Source organism: Rhinoraja longicauda, chromosome 6 (genome assembly GCF_053455715.1).
Source record: "Rhinoraja longicauda isolate Sanriku21f chromosome 6, sRhiLon1.1, whole genome shotgun sequence".
NCBI classification, from domain to species: Eukaryota; Metazoa; Chordata; class Chondrichthyes; order Rajiformes; family Arhynchobatidae; genus Rhinoraja; species Rhinoraja longicauda.
In genome coordinates, this window is record NC_135958.1 from 39,388,136 (window position 1) to 39,410,832 (window position 22,697).

The following is a 22,697-nucleotide window of genomic DNA, read 5'->3' on the forward strand; positions in this document are numbered from 1 at the left end:
TCTCTCTCTTCGAGCTCCAAAGTGGATGTACAGATATTTTCTCAAATTTAAAAAAAGAATATTTACTATAGTTTTGCTAATTTTCTTCTCAATCAACACTTAATGTTTTCATCGACAGAGTTTAAAACATCACCTGTCCTCATGCAGCCAGAAGAAAATTCAGATACTGTAATCTTGAGCAAAACACAAAGTGTTGGAGGAACTCAGTGGATCAAGCAGCATCCGTGGAGGGAATGGATAATCAAAGGTTCCTCCAGCACTGTTTCAAGCAGCCTCATGCCCTCGGCTAACTTGAACATCAAACTTTGTATCTCATCAACAAAGTATTTTGCTAATTGATACAAAGTAAAACAGTGCAACACTCGGCAGACCATGCAACACATCAGTGTTAACAGTTCTGATTAGCGGGCATTGACATAAATGAAGCTCTTTCAAAAAGTTGCTACATGACCTTTGTATTTTCAGCACTATCTATATTATAAACATAGTGAATATTCAAGAGTTATGGAGACAAACACGCATCTCACTGCATCCACACTGACTGTTGACAAATGTTTTACAAATGCTGTTTTCCAGCACTTGGTCTGTGGACCTCAGAATTTAACGAGTATCCAGATGAGGCCTTGAATCCCTGTGAATTACCTGCCCCCAACATCCCCTCAGGCAGTACATTCCAGATTGTAACCATTCTGGATTAAAAAAATCTTCAGATCCTCGCTAAACTTTCTGGCTCTTACCTTAGTCCTATGCGCTCAAGTTTTAGATCTGCAATCAGGGAAAATATTTCTTATAACCTACCCTATGCGGGGGGGGGGGGGGGGGGGGGGGGGGGGGATGTATTACAATCGATCCTGTTCACGTCCTTCGTTATTTTGTACACATTAATAAGTCCTCCCTCATCAACTCCGCTTCAACAAAAACAAACCCAGCCCATCCTGCTGAATTTCTTCTCAACCCTCTCCAATGGTATCAGATGTGACACAGTACTCTAGCCGTAGCGCATAGAATATTCCGTCTCATATTCTATAACTCAGCTAATGAAGGAACATATCCTATATCCTCTCTTAGCTGCCATATCTGCAGGTAAAGTTGGACATATACCAAAGTTGCTCTGTTCCTCAATAGTTCCTAGGGCAATATCACATCCAGAATCCAGAAATTGGAAGTGCAATGGGACTTGGGAGTGCTGGTGCAGGATTCCCAAAAAGTTAATTTGCAAGTCAAATCAGTGATAAGGAAAGCAAACCCAATGCTAGCATTTATTTCAAGAATACAAAAACAGGGGTGTAATGCTGAGGCTCTCTAAGGCTCTGTTCGGGCTGCATTTGGAGCATTGTGAGCAACTTTGGGCCCCATATCTGACGAACGATGTACTGGCTCTGGAGGGGGACCAGAGGAGGTTTATGAGAATTATCCCAGGAATTAGTGGATTAACATAATGTGAGCGTTTGATGGCACTGGGTCTCTACTTGCTGAAGTTTGGAAGGATGAGGGGGGGGGCCTCATTGAAACTTACCGAATAGTGAAAGGCTTGAATAGAGTAGATTTCGAGAGAATGATTCCACTAGTGGGAGAGTCTAGGACTAGAGGTCACAGTCTCAGAATTAAAGGGCGTTTCTTTAGGAAGATGAGGAGGAATTTCTTTAGTTAGAGGCTGGTGAATCTGTGGAATTCATTGCCACAGGCAGCTGTGGAGGCCTTCAATGGATATTTTTACGGCAGAGATAGATAAATTCTTGATTAGTACGGGTGTCAGGGGTTATGGGGAGAAGGCAGGAAAATGTGGTTAGAAGGGAGCGATAGATCAGGCTTGTCACGTGTGGCGGCGCCTAACGGCTGCGGCTCGCTGGCAGTCTGTTCATCTTTTTTCCTTTTTTTTGTTGTGTGTCGGTGTTGGGATGGTTTTTGTTTTTTGGCTGTGTATGTGTGGGGGGTGGGGTGGGGTGGGGGGTGGTGGGGGAAACCTTTCCTTTTTAGGTCTCTTCCTCACGGCGCGGGGCGCGGCTCGGCCGCGGGCCTTCCATCGCCCGCGGGGCCTTTCATCGCCCGGTGCGGCTCGGCCGCTGGACTTTACACCGCTGGTGCAGCTCGGCCGCGGGACCTAACATCGCCCGGTGCGGCTAGGCCGCGGGACTTTACATCACTGGTGCGGCTCGGCCGCGGGACCTAACATCGCCCGGCGCGGCCGCAGGACGGTTCAGCGCCAGGCGCGGCTCGGCCGCGGGGCCTTCCATCGCCCGGCGCGGCTCGGCCACGGTACTTTACATCGCTGGTGCGGCTCGGCCGCGGGACCTAACATCGCCCGGTGCGGCTCGGCCGCGGGACTTAGCCGCGCACGGTACGGCCGCGAGTCCTTCCATCGCCCGGCTCGGTCACGGGACGTTTCAGCACCCAGTACGGCTCGGTCGCGGGGCCTTCAATCGCCCGGCTCGGCCGCGGGACTTTTCAGCGCCCGGTGCGGCTCGGCCGCGGGGACTTCCATCCCCTTGCGGGGACTGTGCGGGTTGGTCGGGGACGAGCTGTCTGTCTGTGGGCGTGGGGAAGAGAGTGGAAGTTTTGTTGCCTCCATCACAGTGAGTCATTGGAGTCACTGTGATGGATGTTTGTGTTGGGGTCATGTGTCTTGTGTTCTTTTTTTTGTGTGTGACTGCAATGTAATTTCGTTCGGTACCTCGGTACCGAATGACAAATAAAGCTCTGTATGATTGAATGACAGAGTAGACATGATGGGCCAAATGGCCTAATTCTGCTCCTATCACTCATGACCTTATTGTACCTTACCGTTATTACTCCTTCCAAAATGAATCCCCTCACATCTCTCTCTGCAGGATTAAATTCCACAAGCCATTTCACTGCACTTCTTATGAACTCATCAATAACATTCTGTGCCCAAGAAAACATGAGTCGCAATCATCAACAACAAAGAACATAGAACAGTACAACAGTGGAACAGGCCGTTTGCCCACGTCTGTGACGAACATGATGCTAAGTTAAACTAATCTCCTCTGCCTCACACGATTCACTTGTCTCTATTTGCTGCATATCCATGTGCCTATGTAAAAATCTCAATCATATCTACTTCCACCCACCATTCACTGGTAAAAATACTTCCCCACACATCTCCTTTAAACTTACCCTAAAGCTATGCACCTAATCTTTGACATTTCCACCCGAGGTAAAAGATTCTGTCTGTCTACCCTATCTATGGCTCCCATAAGATCATGTGACAGGAGCAGAATTAGGCCATTCGGCCCATCAAGTCTACTCCGCCATTCAATCATGGCTGATCTATCTCTCCCTCCTAACCCCATTCTCCTGCCTTCTCCCCATAATTTTACATACTTCTCTCGGGTCTCCCTTCAACCTCTGGCACTCCAGAGAAAAGGATCTAGGTTTGTCCAGCCTCTCTGTATAGCTAATACCCTTTAATCCAGGCAGCATTCTGGTAAACCCCTTTTGCACTCTCTCCAAAGCATTCACTTCCTGTACTGGGGTGCCCAGAACTGCCACAATATTCCAAATGCAGATTAACAAAGTTTTATGAGGCTGCAACATGACTTCCTGACTTGTATTCAAGATGTTTTCAAGAGAGAGTTAGATATAGCTCTTAGGGCTAATGGAATAAAGGGATATGGGGAGAAAGCAGGAACGGGGTAATGATTTTGCATGATTAGCCAAGATCATATTGCTGGCTCGTAGGGCCAAATGGCCTACTCCTGCACCTATTTTCTATGTTTGTACTCAATGTTCCAACCATGAAGGCAAGCCTACTATTGAACACTTGCACATATCTGATCAGCCTGCCTACTGATTCATGGGGATCTACAAATATACAAATCCAGGCCTGAGAAGATGCAGTTCTTCTCCACATGACCATACAAATAATGAAATTCCTCACGTGCAAAGTTGAACCTACTAGGAATAGGTAGCCAGTTGCAAGAAATCAATGCAAGCTGTTCTTTTAAGGAACAATGGAATCGTTGAGCTTCTTATTTGTAAGAATTTCAGCCAATTTTTGACGAACTTTAGTAAGTTTGTTCACAATCTCAAATGCTACACAATTGATAAATTACTTTGGACATGTAGCTACAACCAATCAATTCTTGATGATGTTATTTTTAATTATATCAGGAGAAACCTCATCTCTGGAGAGGGCCAAAGTTAATCTTGACCTTTCACAAATACCAACTGACCTGATTACTTCCAGCATTTTTAGCTTTTATTTCAGAATCACAGAATTTTCTGATAGTTGAATAGTTGCAATAATATTAACGTTGATATTGATTCACTTTAGAGTCAGTGACCTAAGTCAGTTGTTATACTCCATGTCGATTTGTTACAGAGGAGTTCTGTGTACACCATTTGTCACTTTTTTCCCTGGTCTATTTATGCCAAACAAATTCACAACATGGACCTCGCTGTCCCTTTTGTCCTTCAGTCTATATGAGAGGAAATCGTAGCGTGCCAATAATAAAATATAAATAGTGGACCAAAATCAAATGGGCTTTGACTCTATATATCAAGGGCAAAGATGAGCAGATCTCAGAGTTCAGGAGACAATAGAACACAGAACATTTTCATTAGAGCAAAAAAAGGCCATGAAGGTCTTCAATAGGTATAGAAAAGATTTATCAGAAAGGTTTAAGGCATGAAGGATTTTAGATAGAAGACTGGTGAAGCTTGTGTCATTCTCCTTGAAGCAAAATAGCATGTGTGCAAGTTGATCAAAAGGTACAAGATTACCACAGTTTAGTTAGATTGTGAAGAAATGCTATTCCCATTTGCTGAGGGAACATGTGAGTAAGGAACGCCGATTTCAGGCAAGATACAGCGAGGCAGGGGTCAAGAATTAAACAACGTAAGCAATTTAAAATGAACCGCAAAATTACAAATTGCCAACACTCAAATGTGAACCTTTACATTTGAGACAGATCCTGAGAAAGATACGGACAGAGATTTCTTGACAACGGGTTTCTTGAGGTTGGTTAAACTTTGTAAAGATATTGGATGGTCTGGGTTACAAGGAATTCGGAGGTTCAACCTGAAGTCATTGTATGTCCAGAACCAAGATTGCTACAGTCATTCGAGAAAAAAATGGAATAATATTTATGCAAGGATGAATCTGTGAATTGTAAAGCAATTAGGCAAAGGAATAGAGGTGGTGAGCTGAGCGCATTAACACAGCTCAACATTAAACCTGAAGGGAATTTCACAGGGGAGGGCCCACAAAATCTAAGATGCTAAAGCCTTGTCAACTAGAACTAGTAATCGGTTGAAGTATCAACTGGAACTCACCATCCTGGTCAATAACTTCCCTCTGCCCTGAACCCCCCACACATTAGGTGCTAATGCACCTAATCTACTTTACCATCTCAGGAGAGAAAATGTAAGGATTAGTTTAGGTTGGATGGCTTAAGTACTCAAGATGAAATATAGCTTCACATGAGATTGTTTTGTGGTTCACTGAAACTTTGTCCAGACCAAACTAAGGATAGAGTATGAAGGAGACAAATAAATTGACAAACCACAAGAAGCTCAACAAGGGTTGGAGTAATGAAGGTGTCAACAAATGACTCAGCTAATCTCGAACTGGTCTCGAGATGTAAATGAGGCATGGCTATGCTCAGCAAGTACAACATACTACATTGGAAATAGCACAAGCAGATCACTGTCACTTAGAAGACATGTTTGTGTTTTCGAAAACCACAGAGGAAGAATAAACAGGTCGCTTGGCAGTTGCTGTGTTTGTATGTGAATAATGAGGAATGACTATGCTGAAAACCAAATTTAACATCTCTTTATCAACACTGGCACAATTTGCTGGACTCAGATTTTCAGCATTTTGTTTTTTACAAAGTAAATGTTTCATACTGCATTTGTCAATTTATAAGACAATCCAATTATTATATAACTATTACCTTGATTGTGGCATTGCATGAAAAAAAAAGAACCATAAGTAAATCAAAACAATAGTAAAAACTTAAAAGATTCCACTTTCATCACCACCACATACATTCCAGCCTTTTAACTATTCTTAGAGCTGACCTGGACTATTTGCTGATTCTTCTGCCGTCATTTGCATCAGCAAAGCAACTTGTTGTCGTTCTGAGAGTGGACAGCCTGCCCTTATTCCTGCCCCAAACAATCCAGACCTTCTGGTTCCAGCCTCTTTCTTCACTCTTTTCCGTTCTGGACCTTGCTTTTCTGCAAGCAAAGGTGACAAAGATTTTTTGTTTTGGGAGGGAGCAAGACATTTTGTGTTGCATGTAATATTTCAAAGTCAAGGCATATTTTCCCACCACCTTTGGTTTTATCTCCTTTATGCACCTTCTAACGGTGTGAACAGACTGGTATCTCACAACAACAATGTTCTTCATCTAAGAGCCTGGGAAAGCCAAGCATCTGAAAAACAATCTGACATTATGGAACACAATTAACCCAAATTTAATAGTCACACATTTGCCCATTTCTTTCAGAGTTGCTAACAGTATGACATCGGGGTTCTGTACAATTCTAATTTGCACTTGCTCGGCTAGAGAATAAATTTGGAATTTTGCAAGAATTGATGGTTAAATGTCACTCAGAGGCACATTCACTATTTTTTTGCTTTCAAAAACAACTTTAAATGTAAAATGTTCCCATAATACAAGAAAAAATAAGATTGTTTCATTGCAGTTTATCCAAAAATGAAGTAATCACATCAAGCAAAGTCGCCAACATGCCAACTATATTAATAAAAGAAAATGCAAAATTTACTTCAAGTACCAAAGTCCTATTGCAAAAGAAGAACATACACTTGGAATCCTAATGTTAGTAATGATCTGACATAATCATTTGCCACTAAAAGATTTAGAGAATTTATAATAATCTAAAACCATTTAAAAAAAATTCAATATTTAAGTATTTTTTGAAATTATAACATTTATTTACCATAAGGAATAATGAGTAAGAGTAAGCCATCCAGCCATTTGACCCCCTTCCACCATTCATCAGCATGATGGATCTACTACCTCAGCATTACTTTATTATGTCTGTTTTGAATGAACACAGCGACTCCAGGGTAAAGATTTCTATTTTCTGAAGAAATTTCTTCTCGTCTCAGTCCTAAATAGTTTCGGATTTATTCTGTATCCGTGCTTCCTCATCCTTGACTCCTCCATCTGGGGAAACATCCTTCCTCGATTACCTCATCCCACTCACACACAACAAACCGACCATCCCTGGAACCAGGCTGGTGAATCTTCACTCTTCTGGTGAATCTTCACTGAATGCATAACAAATGCATCATCTCTTTGATTGGAAAATCAGAACTGCACACAGTAATCCATATATTGTTTCACCAAGGCCCTATATAAGGCAATAAAACCAAGGAAGTCTTATTTTCAAATTCTCTCAAAAGGGAAGCTGATGTACCATTTACCTTCCGAATCACTTGCTGCACCCTGCAAGTTGGTCTTCAGTGCCCTGCATACAAGTACACCTGGGTCGCTTTGAAAATAAACAACCAATTTCTCACCATTTAACAAGTATTCTACTCTTCCGTTATGTGCACCAAAGTGGATGACCTCAGATTTTTCACAATATATTCCATCTGCTACGTTTCTCCCCACTCACTCAACTTGTCCATTTCCCTGGAAGCCTCTTTACATCTTCTCTGTATCACAATAATAACCTTGTTTAATTTTGTCAACAAACTTACACATTTGGTGTCCTTGAGCAAATGGTTGATACTGATTGTGAACAGCTGCAGACCAAGCATCAATCCCTGTGGTACTCCACCAGTCACAGCATGCCAACCTTAAGACTCAGTTTATTCTCACTCCTTTGCCTTCAGTCCGATAAACCGATTCTCAAACTACATTACTATGTTACGCACAGTTTATTGACCTACCTCCTCTGTGGACTTTTCCTATACTATTATTATTATTAATAATAATTAAAACAATAATATGCTAAGTAGGAGATATTTTTTTGGACAACAGATGAAGTATATTGGGAAATAAATTTAAGTTATATTCCTTGGCACAAAGAATAAATATTTTACTTCTTAAAACAGTGAGCAGGTATTAATGGTGTTTAAAGAGACATCATATATGAAATACAAGGTTAGGATTTTGATACAGCATACAATTATTTTGGCATTCACTGCAGGGAGATTGGGCCACAAGAATAAGGATAGATAAGGCAATACATGAATCAAACTGTCATTATTTTGTTTTGTGAATATCAGAAGTCTACAATACTGTTTCAGGTTTTAACAAAAGGTCACATTTTAAATACAATCTCCCTAAAACATTGCTCTTTATGACTAAACTACACCTGTTACACAATTAAACAATGAAAATTAGTCTTATTTGTCTGTCATCTGTATTAAATCACTGTGAAATTGTTGAAAGATTTCTTATTTACTTTTAGTTCCCCCAAATTTCTTACCATCATCCAATTATAATTTTTAAAACAAATTTATTTTGAATATAAGAATGCAATAACTATAAATTGTTCTCATACCAAAATCAGATTGCCCCACAATAATCATTTGCATATTATGCACCTAACCTACTGCATACAATAGACTTTTTATTTGCAAAGTCATACTTGGCATGCACACATCTTTGACTAGAAAGTGCCACAAAATTCATGTTTTTTTCCTCAGACTCTTAATTGTTATTTTTCAATTGTGCATTGTGATTAGGTGATTAGAGACAGCAATGCTGACATTGTAATTTCTAATTTCCAGCCATGTAATGCTCACCAGAACACAAGAATATAGGACAAGTAGTAGGCAACCAGGACCCAAAGCCTCCACATCATTTCAAACAATCACATCTTGTGCATATTGGCCTCAACTCCTCTGTGCCAGTTCCCCATAGCATTTAATTACTCAATCTTTCAAATATTTATTCATAGAACCATAGAAAATAGGTGCAGGAGGAGGCCATTTGGCCCTTCGAGCCAGCACCGCCATTCATTGTGATCATGGCTGATCATCCACCTGAAATATATCTAATGTTCTGGCCTCCATCTCCCTCGAAGGCAGAAAGTTCCAATGATTCACCGCCCAAACAGATCTTATCAAAAGCAGCTGGATATTTACAGCAACAAACTTGAGGTAAAATTCTAAAAAATTCTTATGTGGGGATAATTCTTCTGTAAATGGCGCTGCAAGTTCTACAGTGCCCCTGAATATTCTGAAGTTTCTTCAGCTGATACAAGCTCAAGGTACAAGTGCAATTGAATACTCACCACTTGCCTGGATGCATGTAGCTTCAAACCAACAAAGACCAAGAGATTTCCTTGTTTATTTAGACATTAGATCTATCATTCACTGCCTCCATCAGCAGTTTTGTTGCAGCAGTCATACAAGTGCAGCTCGGCTGCGGGGCTTAACACCGCCCGGTGCAGCTCGGCTGCGGGGCTTAACACCGCCCGGTGCAACTCGGCTGCGGGACTTAACATCGCCCGGTGCAGCTCGGCTGCGGGGCTTTACATCGCTGGTGCGGCTCGGCTGCGGGACTTAACATCGCCCGGTGCGGCTCGGCCGCGGGGCTTTACATCGCCCGGTGCGGCTCGGCTGCGGGACTTTTCACCGCTGGTGCGGCTCGGCTGCGGGACTTGACATCACCCGGTGCGGCTCGACCACGGGACTTAGCTGCGCAAGGCTTGGTCGCGGGCCTTTCATCGCCCGGTTCGGCCGCGAGACGTTTCAGCGCCCGGTGCGGGGACTGTGCGGGTCGGTCAGGGACGAGCTGTCTGTCCGTGGGCGTGGGGAAGAGAGTGGAAGTTTTGTTGCCTCCATCACAGTGAGGGGGTGTTTGGAGTCACTGTGGTGGACGTTTGTGTTGGGGTTATGTGTCTTGTGTTCTTTTTTTTCTATTTTTTTTTCTATGACTGCTATGTAGTTTCGTTCGGTACTTCGGTACTGAACGACAAATAAAGCTCTGTTATTAAAACACAAAGTACTTGTGCTATAACGCCAGGATAAGCACTCAACTAAGAAAACCAACCCCAAAACCAGAGTATTATCTAACTATATACACCAACTTACAATATCCCTCTCACTCTTCCTTTGAAGCTTTGAACTTCTACTTTTTTCTTGACTAAACATTCTTTTAACAAATTTAAATGGATCCTTATAAAATGCTGACCTGACTCGCTCCTTCTTCTTTCTTTTCCTCCTAGGGTGTTCTGCCCTCCTTAATATTGCTAACCGATTTCTTAACTTCTTGCAAAACATTAATTCCCTTTCTCATCAACTGTAGCCTTTCTCCACTGCTTGCTCAACTGTCTCCTTCACTAATCTCTTGATTTCTCTCGCTTGTCTGAGCTTCTTTTTCTCTACACCAAACAAGTCTGCACCATATTGATAAATAAACTCTCCCATCTTATCTAACTTGTTTTCCACTGTCCGTTTCAGACTCTCTTACGCCTTTACCAATTCTATATTAAGTTTCCCATTCTTTCCTTTCACTTGCCCTAGGCCATTTCACTTGCCCTAGTTCACCATTCTTCTCCCTGATTGGCAGATTAACCTCACCACCACCTACACCCCCCTCTACAGCGCTTGTTCCCTCCTCATCAGTAATAAGGGTAATGATATCCTGCAAACTGTGGTTTTCTACCCGTCGCTGGACTACACTCGACTGACTTCTCAAGAAGTACTGCTCAATGCGATTTCCCTGCATTCCCTCCAACAAGCACTTCTTCTTTCCCTGATGTATTCTGAGGCCATTTGCTATTGTTACTTTCTGCCAACCACAAGAACACACCTGGAGCTTCTTTCCCTCTAGCACTGAGCTGCTGTCCTTCATTGATGAGCTAATCAATATATTTTCCGTTCGGTGATGTGTAACCGGGTAATCCACCTGTGAGTCATCTTCCGCCCCAGCTCTCGCAGACTCTAGGAGTATCTTTCTTTTATTTGTCGTAGCCTTTAAGGGGTGCAGCGAGACTGTTTATAATCTACGCCACTGCTGCAATGAGGTGTTAACTCATAACAGCTCCAGCGGGGTTTATTCCCTCCTGTCAGCTGTCTTTTCAAGCTGTCACGTGGACTTTCCTTGGCTTACACTGCTCCTCTAGGGCATTGGAGTTATTGGACTTTTCGGACTAAAGGGCGATTGCCAGATAATCTAACTTTGAACAATACCTCCAAGGCAAATACGATTTTACATTTCGGCTGTTTTTGATTCTGAACATCTGGCCAACTAACTCCCTTTCCTCCAATTTTTAAAGTGAAACAACACTTAAGGGCCTGTCCCACTTAGGCGATTTTTTAGGCGACTGCCGGCGACTGTCAAAGTCGTAGCAGATCGCCGAGATTTTCTTTTACCCAAAGACAATGACCACGACAATGCCGAGTCAGGTCGAGATTACACCGTCTTCGGAAACATCGCGAAATTCCCACGCTGTCAATGCATCTCCGATGTCCTAACTTTCGCTGAAATCACTGACAAGTCGGTAAGTACTCAAGAGTTTTGAACTATAACATCTTGTATGGGTTTACTTAAAAACCAAGGTTCACGGTAACAAGGCGTAAACTGGATTGACTTCCAGTTTACTAATGGCAGTATTAAGAAATTCAATTTTAAAAGTGGTTAAATGGATTTTTGTGAAAAGTGTGTGGGCATTCTTTGAAAATGTACGGGAGATGCATATCTGGTTTCTGGGTTGCATATCTGGGTTGGGAGCCTACTTTAAATGGAATGGCTGATGGCCATAAACATCGCGAAAATTCCCACGCTTACCTGACTGTCAAACTGTCGCCTCCAATCTACCTGTCAAATGTCCTGACGGTAAATAAATTGGTTAAACACAAGTATTTTATGGTATCTTGAAATTACTTTACTTATGTTAATATTATGTGCTTCTAAATGCATCTAAGAGAACCTAGCAAACCTGGGGACAGCATGCGACAGCACCCGCAATAAGCAACAATACCTGGCGACAAGGCAGCTGTCGCCGAGAAATTTCACTCCGGATGATTTCTCAGCGACGCGCTGAGATCCACTACGATTCTTTGAAGACTCCTCACGACACCCGGCAAACTGTCGGCGACAGCCTAGTCGCCGGCAGTCGCTTTAAAATCGCCTAAGTGAGACAGGCTCTTTACTCTTCGGTCTTGACTTGAATTTCTCTTGTATTCCTTTCTAGCCAAATATAAATTACATTACATTAATATTACTCCTCACGGATTCAAAGAGCAACTTAAACTTTTCCCAGCAATCTTAAAATTATTTAAATTCACTGACAGATGTGCAGTTAATACAAATGGCATTTTAGGCTGCAAAATTCAACACAGAAATTAACTGCATTTATCTGTTTATAGTTGGTTAACATAGAAACATAGAAAATAGGTGCAGGAGTAGGCCATTCGGCCCTTCGAGCATGCACCGCCATTCAAAATGATCATGGCTGATCATCCAGCTCAGTAACCTGTACCTGCCTTCTCTCCATACCCCCTGATCCCTTTAGCAAAAAGGGCATCTAACTCCCTCTTAAATATAGCCAATGAACTGGCCTCAAATACCTTCTGTGGCAGAGAATTCCACAGACTCACCACTCTCTGTGTGAAGAAATGTTTTCTCATCTCGGTCCTAAAAGACTTCCCCCTTATCCTTAAGCTGTGACCCCTGGTTCTGGACTCCCCCAACATCGGGAACAATCTTCCCGCATCTAGCTTCTCCAACCCCTTAAGAATTTTATGTTTCTATAAGATCCCCCCTCAGTCTTCTAAATTCCAGCGAGTACAAGCCTAGTCTATCCAGTCTTTCTTCATATGAAAGTCCCGCCATCCCAGGGATCAATCTAGTGAACCTTCTCTGTACTCCCTCTAAGGCAAGAATGTCTTTCCTCAGATTAGGAGACCAAAACTGCACACAATACTCCAGGTGCGGTCTCACCAAGGCCCTGTACAACTGCAATAGAACCTCCCTGCTCCTATACTCAAATCCTCTTGCTATGAATGGCAACATACCATTCGCTTTCTTCACTGCCTGCTGCACCTGCACGCTTGCTTTCAATGACTGGTGCACCATGACACCCAGGTCACGTTGCATCTCCCCTTCTCCTAATCGTTCATCATTCAGGTAATACTCTGCTTTCCTGTTCTTGCCGCCAAAGTGGATAACCTCACATTTATCCACATTATATTGCATCTGCCATGCATTTGCCCACTCGCCTAATCTATCCAAGTCACTCTGCAGCCTCCTAGCATTCTCCTCGCAGCTCACACTGCCACCCAACTTCGTGTCATCCGCAAACTTAGAGATGTTGCATTCAATTCCCTCGTCCAAATCATTAATATACACTGTAAATAACTGGGGTCCCAGCACTGAGCCTTGCGGTACCCCACTAGTCACTGCCTGCCATTCCGAAAAGGACCCGTCTATTCCTACTCTTTGCTTCCTGTCCGCCAACCAATTTTCTATCCACCTTAACACTGAACCCTCAATACCGTGTGCTTTAAGTTTGTACACCAATCTCCTATGTGGGACCTTGTCGAAGGCCTTCTGCAAGTCCAGATATAACACATCGACTGGTTCTCCCTTATCCACTCTACTAGTTACATCCTCGAAAAATTCTATAAGATTCGTCAGACATGATTTGCCTTTTGTAAATCCATGCTGACTTTGTCCGATGATTTCACCACTTTCCAAATGTGATGCTATCACATCTTTAATAACTGACTCTAGCATTTTCCCCACTATCGATGTTAGGCTAACTGGTCTATAATTCCCCGTTTTCTCTCTCCCTCCCTTTTTAAAAAGTGGGGTTACATTAGCTACCCTCCAGTCCTCAGGAACTACTCCAGAATCTAAGGAGTTTTGAAAAATCATCACTAATGCATCCACTATTTCTGAGGCTACTTCCTTAAGCACTCTGGGATGCAGCCTATCTGGCCCTGGGGATTTATCTGCCTTTAATCCATTTAATTTACCTAACACCACTTCCCGACTAACCTGGATTTCCCTCAGTTCCTCCATCTCATTAGACCCCGGTCCCCCGCTATTTCCGGCAGACGGTTTATGTCTTCCTTAGTGAAGACAGAACCAAAGTATTTGTTAACAACCCAATAAACATCTACATTCATTTTCAACAGTCACAGAATTTACACACCATGGAAATAGACCATTTGGTTACATTGCTGTAGCTTCATACAAAATATTACACGTTCAACAAGTATTATGGGTAATTACCTGTGTAACAATACAGAAAGTACATTTGCATTTCTGTAACTTATTCTACATTTCTCTGTATAATGCTATTTTTGCTGATCGATGATTCTTATCAGACAATTTTCTCTCATCAGCCATCTAGATAATATCCAGATATTTTATTTATATTGTTCATGCAGCAGCCTCAACACTAAAGCTATTCACCACTTCCCTTCATTCCAGTTTGCTTTCTGGCCTCAAATCCTTTCTAAGTGACCATATTTTCCTTAATTCCACGGGAACATTCCAACTTTTTTCCCCTCTTCATACAAACTATTAAATATCTACATTCAACATTCATTACATTCCCTTATTTATCGTCTTCAAATAATTTATATGATTGGTAAAGCACAACTTAAAGAAATATGTTTGACTAGAGCAGTATTTTTTTCTGTATAACGTAATTCTTTAATTGTAGAATTCAGTTGTTTAAATATTGTTATTGCAACATTCTCACGTGACTCCTCTGAGAATACAATATAACATTATACTGTTATACTGTAACAGTATATCGACATTACTAAAAATTAACATTTGTTTTGCAACGTTCTGCCAAGATTCTCTGTTTGCTCGAAAAATCATTCATTTAATAGCCTTAAATTTGATTACTTACTACCAACGATTATTTGCTATATGCATGTTTGACAATTTCATGAAATATCCAAATCATGCATGAAAATTGATCCCAAATACTTAACGTTTCTATCTTTGGCTCAACATTAAAAACATATTTCTGTCTCTTGTCCAATCTTTTACTGTCCATGCCTCAAAATAAAGCGTTTTTATTGTCCTTAATAATCATAAACTTTCGGAATTTCATGACATTTCTAATTACTTTCAGTTATTTTTACAATGTTCTTTACATTTATCCAAACTGTTCCTAAGTCATGCCAAAATTAACGGAAAACTCTTAAGTTTGATCTCATCTTCCAGTGTCAATGAGACTTCAGCTGTCACAAATATTTTGTCATAGCACGAGTTCAACTTACACTCTTTCATTGCTTAATTATTTCCTATTGCTAATCCTTGATTCTATTTGCAAAATAACTCTCGAATCTTAAGGAAAATTTATAGTGGTGCCATCATCCTCACGTTAAATGGGTGAAAACTGATTTATTCTTAGTTCTGACATTTGGGTTTTATAACATGTAGTTGATACAGGGTTTGCTTTCCTCATATTAGTTGTAAATAATAATGGAACTGCACTTAATGCAAAAGGGATAGTCAGAGAATCAGAGTCAGAGCAATGCAGCACACCAGCCCAACTCAACCATGCTGACCAAGTTGCCAACTTGAACTTGTCTCATTTCTCTGCATTTGGTTTATATCCATCAACCTTTTCTGCCCGTGTAGTTTTCTACATGTATTTTAAATGTTGTAATTGTACCCACGTCTATTATTTCCTCTGGCAGCTTTGCCATTCTCGGTGTGAAAAAGTTGTTCTTCAGTTTCCCTTTAAATCAAGAGTGTGTTCCCAACAAGACCATCCAAGCATTCCCTAACCAGAGCCTTGGATGAATCAGGAGGTCCGTAATCTACTGAGAGCCAGATCTCAGACATTCAAGTCTGGTGATGCAGGAGGTCTAGGTACAACTTTAATGTGGCCAAAAAGCCAAACATACTTTCCCTCTAAAGGGGCTAAGATGAACCATCGTCAGCTGTGACAGGATTTGCACTCCATCATTTTCTATGGGATGAAACCAAACGGCACCTCACGTGATAGTGAGCTATTTCTCTCAGGCGAGCTCAATACTTTCTACACTCACTTCAAAAGGGAGAAGAACATCGTTACACTTTCTGAGACTCCCACAGCACCCAACGACATTGTAATCTCAGTCACCAAGTCAGAGAAGGTCCTTCATGAGAATGAACCCTTGGAAAGCATCCAGCCCTTAAGATGTATCCATTATTTTCTAAATGGAGGGATAATCCAGGAATCGGAGGTGCAAAGAGATGTGGGGTTGCTGGTGCAGGACCCAAAAAGTGGTAAGGAGGGCAAATTCATTGCTAGCATGTATATCAAGAGGACTGGAATACAAAAACAGAGGTGTAATGCTGAGGCTCTCTAAGGTGCTGATCAGGTCGCATTTGGAGTCATATGAGCAAATTTGGGCCCCATCTCTGAGGATGTGCTGGCTCTGGAGGTTTACAAAAATTATTCCAGGAATGAGTGGGTTAGCATATGATGAGCGTTTGACAGCATTGGGCCTCTACTCGCTGGAGTTTAGAAGGTTGAAGGGAGACCTCATTGAAACTTACAGAATAATGAAAGGCAGAGATAGAGTGGATGTGGAAAGGACGTTTCCACTGGTGGGAGAGTCTAGGACCAGAGGTCATAGCCTTAGAATTAAAGGGTGCTCTTTTAGAAAGTAGGTGAGGAGGAACTTCTTTAGTCAAAGGGTAGTTAATCTGTGGAGCTCATTGCCACAAGAGGGCTGTGGAGGCCAAGTCAGTGGATATTGTTAAGGCAGGGATAGACAAATTCTTGATTAGAACGGGTGCCAAGGGTTATGGGTTGAAGGCAGGAAAATGGGATTAGGAGGCAGAGATCAGCCATGATTTAATGGCAGAGTAGACTCAATGGGCCAAATGGCCTAATTCTACTCCTATAACTTGTGAACCAGGCCATGCTCTTAAAACCTGTGTGGACTAATTGGCTGGAGTTTTTGTGATCAGTGGAACTAACATCCACGAAGTGCTTAGTGAGCTTGGTTATGGCACCCAACTCCTACTTTAGCAAGTACCTCAACCCATTAGCCCCTCACTCTACTCTATACCCACGACAGTGGGGCCAGTCACAGTTCCAACGTCATGTTTAAATTCGCTGACAATATCATCATTGTTGGATGGATAATTGGTAATAATTAGAGTACAGGAAGCAGATTGAAAATTTGATTGAATGGTGTCAAAACAATCTTGCTCTCAATGTTAGCGAGACTAAGGAGCTGATTGTTGATTTCCATGAATCTGTCTTGACAGTGGAAAGAGAGTTAACAGCCTGAGAGTGTGCTAATAGATTCAAGTTCCTTGGCGTGCATATCTATGAACATCTGTCCTGGGCCCAACACATTGACGAGCCTTCTTTGTGATTGCATTAGCGCTTCTACTTCCTAAAAAAACTGACATGATTTGGAACGTTGATGAATATTCCATTGAACATCCACAGTTGTAAAGCAGAGGGCATACTGACTGGACGCATCATGTCCTGTTTCAGCAACTCAAATGGCCAACATCAAGAGAGATTAGAGTGGTGGACACTGACCAGTTATTCACAAGAAGTGACCTTCCCACCATCAAAGGAGGCACAGCCTCAAAAAGGAAGCCAATATCGGCAAAGACTCACACCACCCTCAGCACTCTCATTTAGCTCCTAGCATCTAGTGAAGGCTACAGGTGCCTGAAAACAGTGACCACTTAGTTCAAGAATAGCTTCTTCCCTGCAACCATCAGGTTCTTGAACAATACACAACTCTAACCTCAGCAACTATGAATTTTGTCTTTGATTGCATCTTTGGTTGCACTACAGACTTTGGTTTTTGGACTATTATGGTTACTTGGTATTAGAGTTATTAATTTCTTGCATTTTGTATTATTAAATATTATCTGTGTATATTGCACATATAGAGCAGCACTTTAGCTGCTGCAGCTGAGAATTTAATTGTTCTGTTGACGGTACACGTGACAATCAAGCACTCTTGACTCTACCCTTGCACATTAAATCTATGCCCTGTCTTTTTCCCCTATGCTGGGAAAAAGACTGATCATTCACCTGAAAGATAAAGGGGAAAAAAACAAGTAGAATGGCCACAACAGCCCAGTTAACATTGGAATGGTATAATTAGCCCATGGCGATCTTTCTGCATTAATTAACTATTTTACTGTCTACAAACTTGCTGAATTCTTCTATGCTTCATATTTACAGTTACACAATTGCATAGAAGATATCTTAATTCAGTTGTGCTGCAAAAATTACTCGTGTATCATTTATTCAGTGAGTACTGCTCAGCATCACTGTAAACCGAGTAATGAGTGGTTAATTGCTGAGTCAATGAACCTTTCAAAAACAAAAGCAGATTTCAGAACTATAGAAATGGCTATAAACTATGGACAAAATATATTTCAATGCACATTTCTGGAGACAAAAATGCTATAAAAATATTCTCATTTGGCGAAAATCTCTCACAATCATAATTCCCTGTTTATGACTAAGGAAGAGGAGCATTATGAGAATCTATTAGGATAATGCCAAATAAATGTGGTTTGATTCAGAATTACACAACAGATGGATCTGATGGACCTATTCTGGTCTCCAATGGCTCTCACGCACAATATCCTAAACTGTACCCAAGCTGTCCAAGCATGCCATGCAGTTTTAAATCGCTTCAAGTACTGAAAGGATACATTTTAAACTTCATTTATCATACAGACCTTGTTGCAGTTGTTCAAAATAAACTTTACTATTAAATTTCACTTTTTAGATTTATTAGATCTCCCCAAACTATGCCCATTAGGGCAGTCAACAAATTTTCATACACTGAAAGTAACCATTCGGAACATGGAGATGCCATCAATATATTTAGAGGCTCAAAGCAGGTCTTACGTTAAAAATGAACACAATGAACTTTAATTGCCTTTTTCTTACCTGAGGATTTGCTTCCCAATGCAGCCTGCAAAAACCTGTTGGAGAAAGTATACACTGAGGAACAGAGTAGACATTCCATTCACAACAGGGCGAGAACTGCACTGTAAATCAAGCAGAAAGCTAGATTTCATCCCAAAAGCAGCAACAGTCTTGTTGACAAATTTACAGTGTTATCCAGCCAGTAAAAATGTATACATGCAAGTGAATGTATTCACTATTGTTACTCATTAAGATTCAAATTTACTATGATCCATCTTCCAAATTTATTTTAATCCAACTTTGCAGCTCGTTTAGCTAAATGAGTTATTATGGTGGCTGCAACTCTATAATTCCTACCATCTTTTTTATGGTGCTTTTTGTCTCGGATAAATGGATATATAGCTCATTCTGATATGTTATAATTTTTAATTAAGTTATTGATTTCAAAACTGCAAAATAAAATCACAATTTAAAAACAAATTCTACCCAGAAAGTTGGTGACTGTTTCACACTACACATTTCTGCCTTCATCACGATGTATTGGTTAATGGGAGCACAAGAACAAACACACGAAAAACAGTATTTTTTCTGTGTTTCAACTCTTCCTGGTGAAGAATAACTATTGAGAAGTAAAAGAGAAGATCCCATTATTGGTTTTGTGGAAATAAATATGATCAGGCTGTGTAACTCTAAGTACCTTGCATCAATAGCTTTCTCGATATTTACTTGGGCTCCACAAATCAAACACAGACACGGGCATGATATAGAAGAGGGGTTGATTAAAAAAAACAGCAAAACATACAAAACTGTTCAAATTGACCATGTTCTTTATTGTGTGCAATGCCAAGTAACAACATTTAGTACTATTCTTAGATATTTTGGTACATTTACATGTGGTAACAATCTATTGAACTAAATGGCCAACATAAATAATATTGTTACTTCACCAACAGAGAACACTCCAACATCTGCATAGATTCTTGATCAGTTACAACAAACACACAAATGCTTGTAGTCCTGATGTGGTACTCAGAATGAAAGGCAAGTTTATCCAATGCCTGCACGTGAACAACTAAATGTGGAAATCAATGTTGTTGCCCAATTACATTAGCTTTTCCACAATCTAAGCTGCAACAGTAAATCACCAAAATATGTGCCATTTAAACATATGAAAGCTCATGAGATTATGGCATTTTTTTAACGATACTAACTTGACATCCTGGGGGAAAAAATCTGGTTCCTAGAATTGTCCACAAGCAAATACATTTTCAGCATCCCTACAAATGACACAATTCCCTATTTCCACCTCATTGACAGTACCAAAATCGACCCAATTCAGCTTGGTGGTTGCTGATGATCCTCAGCTATGCTTGCATTACTCTAAATGTGACTATTCCAACACATTATTGGCTGATCTCTCTTTCTGCCCTCCATAAACTTATCTAGAAGTCTGCCATTCTTCCCCAACTAATTTGCCCAGTTTACCATTTACCCCCGTTCCATGATCCACATTTGTTGCACATTAAGCATTGCCTCAATTTAAATTGCTTAGGTTTTTCTTGAAACGAAGCATAGTCTTCACTCTAATTTCATTCAATTGTACACCAATAAGACATTTCTTTCTCCAGTTCTGGCTTCCAGACTGTTCCTGTATTTGATTGTTCCAATAATCATGGCTGTCTTCAGAAGGCAACATCTCCTCCTACTCAATTTTTTCTCCTTTAAGGCATTCGCTCATATTGATGACTTTGACCAAACGTTTACACCTGCCCTTTGATGTCATATTGTTTGCTGTTAAATGGTGTTTTCTAACATACTTCTGAACCATCATGTTGTATTATCATCAAGGGTATAAATAAATAGAAGTTATTGTTGTAGAAACAAGATGCTGTTTTACCAAAGATACAAAATAGTGGAGTAACTTAGCAGGTACATCCAAGGAGAACATAGTTAGGAGACATTTCGGATTGGGACCCTCCTTGAGACTGATTAGTTAATGTTGGTCTCATTCCTTGATTTTTGCTGGTGATTGAAAAAAAAATTACGGTCTTTCCCTTCACTTTTCTTGTTTCCTATTTTACTTCGAACGTGAAATTACATTGAAAATTTAACATTTTCTAAGATTCAGCTTGCCCCAGTACAAGAAGATAGACACAAAATGCTGGAGAAAGTCAACTGGTCAGGCAGCATCGCCGGAGAAAAAGGATGGGTGACGTTTCGGGTCTAAAGTAGAGGGGACGAAATTGGAGGTAGGAAAACGCCAGAACTAATCAGGGCCAGTAACAGACGATCAAGGAAAGGTGGAGTTCATAACGCCCCATTGTTGGCTGGGGAGAGGTGATAATGAAGGGATACAAGGATGTGAACAATGAAACTAGTAGGATGTCTAGGGTGGAGGAAGGGGGGAAGGGGAGTAGAGAGGGAATGCAGGGGGTACTTTAAAATGAGAGAAATCAACGTTTTTACCACTGTGTTGTCAGCTGCCCAAGCGAGCCCCAGTACAAGTTCTACCAGCTTAACGGTTGAAGCCACCAGTGAAGCAATACACTGGTGATTGAGCTGTTTATGGAGGTGACAAAGATTAGGCCCTGTAACCACCAATATCAGTCACCAGGATCACAAATTAGTGGAATGACCACGAGTAATTTTTGTATAGCCATAACTGTGAACAATGTCACGTGTTGCTGGCTAGAGAGTACATATAGCAAAGTTCAGGGTACAACTGTAGCTGTGCCATACAATAGAGATGTTAAAGGAAGACTAATTTGATGAGAGTTACATATATCACATTTTTGCAACTCAAACTAAATCTACCAATAGCCTCAGAGAATATTAGGCCTAGAATTGTTTGAACTTTCAAAGTCTGCTTTTCTGGAACACTTACCATCAGTTAGCATTCTAAGACATTAAAGGGGATTATTAAAAGCTTAGTAACAATGATACATTTTCATGAGCATTTTGAAGGAGAAAATTAAGATGTGGAAAGGTTCAGATAGGTAATTCCAGAGTTTAAGACCTAGGTGGCTAGCGATACAGCTGCCAATAGTGATCAATGAAATCAGACTCCACAAGAGATCCAGTTCAGCAATCAAAGGGATACAATTTTAGAGGACATTAAAGAGAAAGTGAGAGCAAAACCAGAGGAGTTTTCAAAAACATTTGTGAAATTTAAGACAGACTCATTGCTTTGACAGAAGCAAGCACCATGTCGGTTTAATGGTGTGTGAACCGAACTTACTGCAAGTTTGAACACCAGTAGCAGAGTTTGGAGAAGCTCAAATTTTATGAAGGATGGGAGATGGAAAACTGATGAGCATTGAGAAATTTAAAAATGTTGATATTTCCACATAATTCTTCTTGAAGGCTGAGAGCCGGACTTCATCATTAATCATTTTGTAAAGGGCGCTGAGATTATTTTTCCCTTCTGGCATCTTGTCTTTGGTTACAATCTTCCATTTTTCTGCACATTGTGAGAATGACGGAAACCTGGGTTCTGTTTTGATTGTTAAAATTCTCTTAGCAGTTAATATAAGATCAAAGAGGTTTGTTAGTCAATGTGGAACTAAAGATCTTCGGAAATTGCATTACTAACTCATGGGCAAAGTTTTGAATCTTTTATTTAAAAATATCACTTTTAAAATCCATTCACAGTCTTGGATTAATAAATCTGCCCAGACCTGGCTGATATTAGGCAAAGTCCTGTAGGAAAATAACTGCAGATGCTGGTACAAATCGAAGGTATCACAAAATGCTGGAGTAACTCAGCAGGTCAGGCAGCATCTAGGAGAGAAGGAATGGGTGACGTTTCGGGTCGAGACCCTTCTTCAGACTGATGTCAGGGGGGAGGGGACAAAGAAAGGATA

General features: G+C 40.9%; 1 protein-coding gene across 2 annotated transcripts in view; it reads right to left on the reverse strand.

Moving 5' to 3' along the window:
- The window catches only part of ankrd11 (ankyrin repeat domain 11), a 132,801-nt gene that overhangs the window by 35,106 nt on the left and 74,998 nt on the right, over nt 1–22,697 (reverse strand). For both annotated transcript variants that reach the window (XM_078400844.1, XM_078400845.1), the window contains exon 5: nt 6,046–6,204. In XM_078400844.1, coding sequence (XP_078256970.1) covers nt 6,046–6,204 — 159 coding nt within the window. The remainder of the gene's footprint in view (nt 1–6,045; nt 6,205–22,697) is intronic.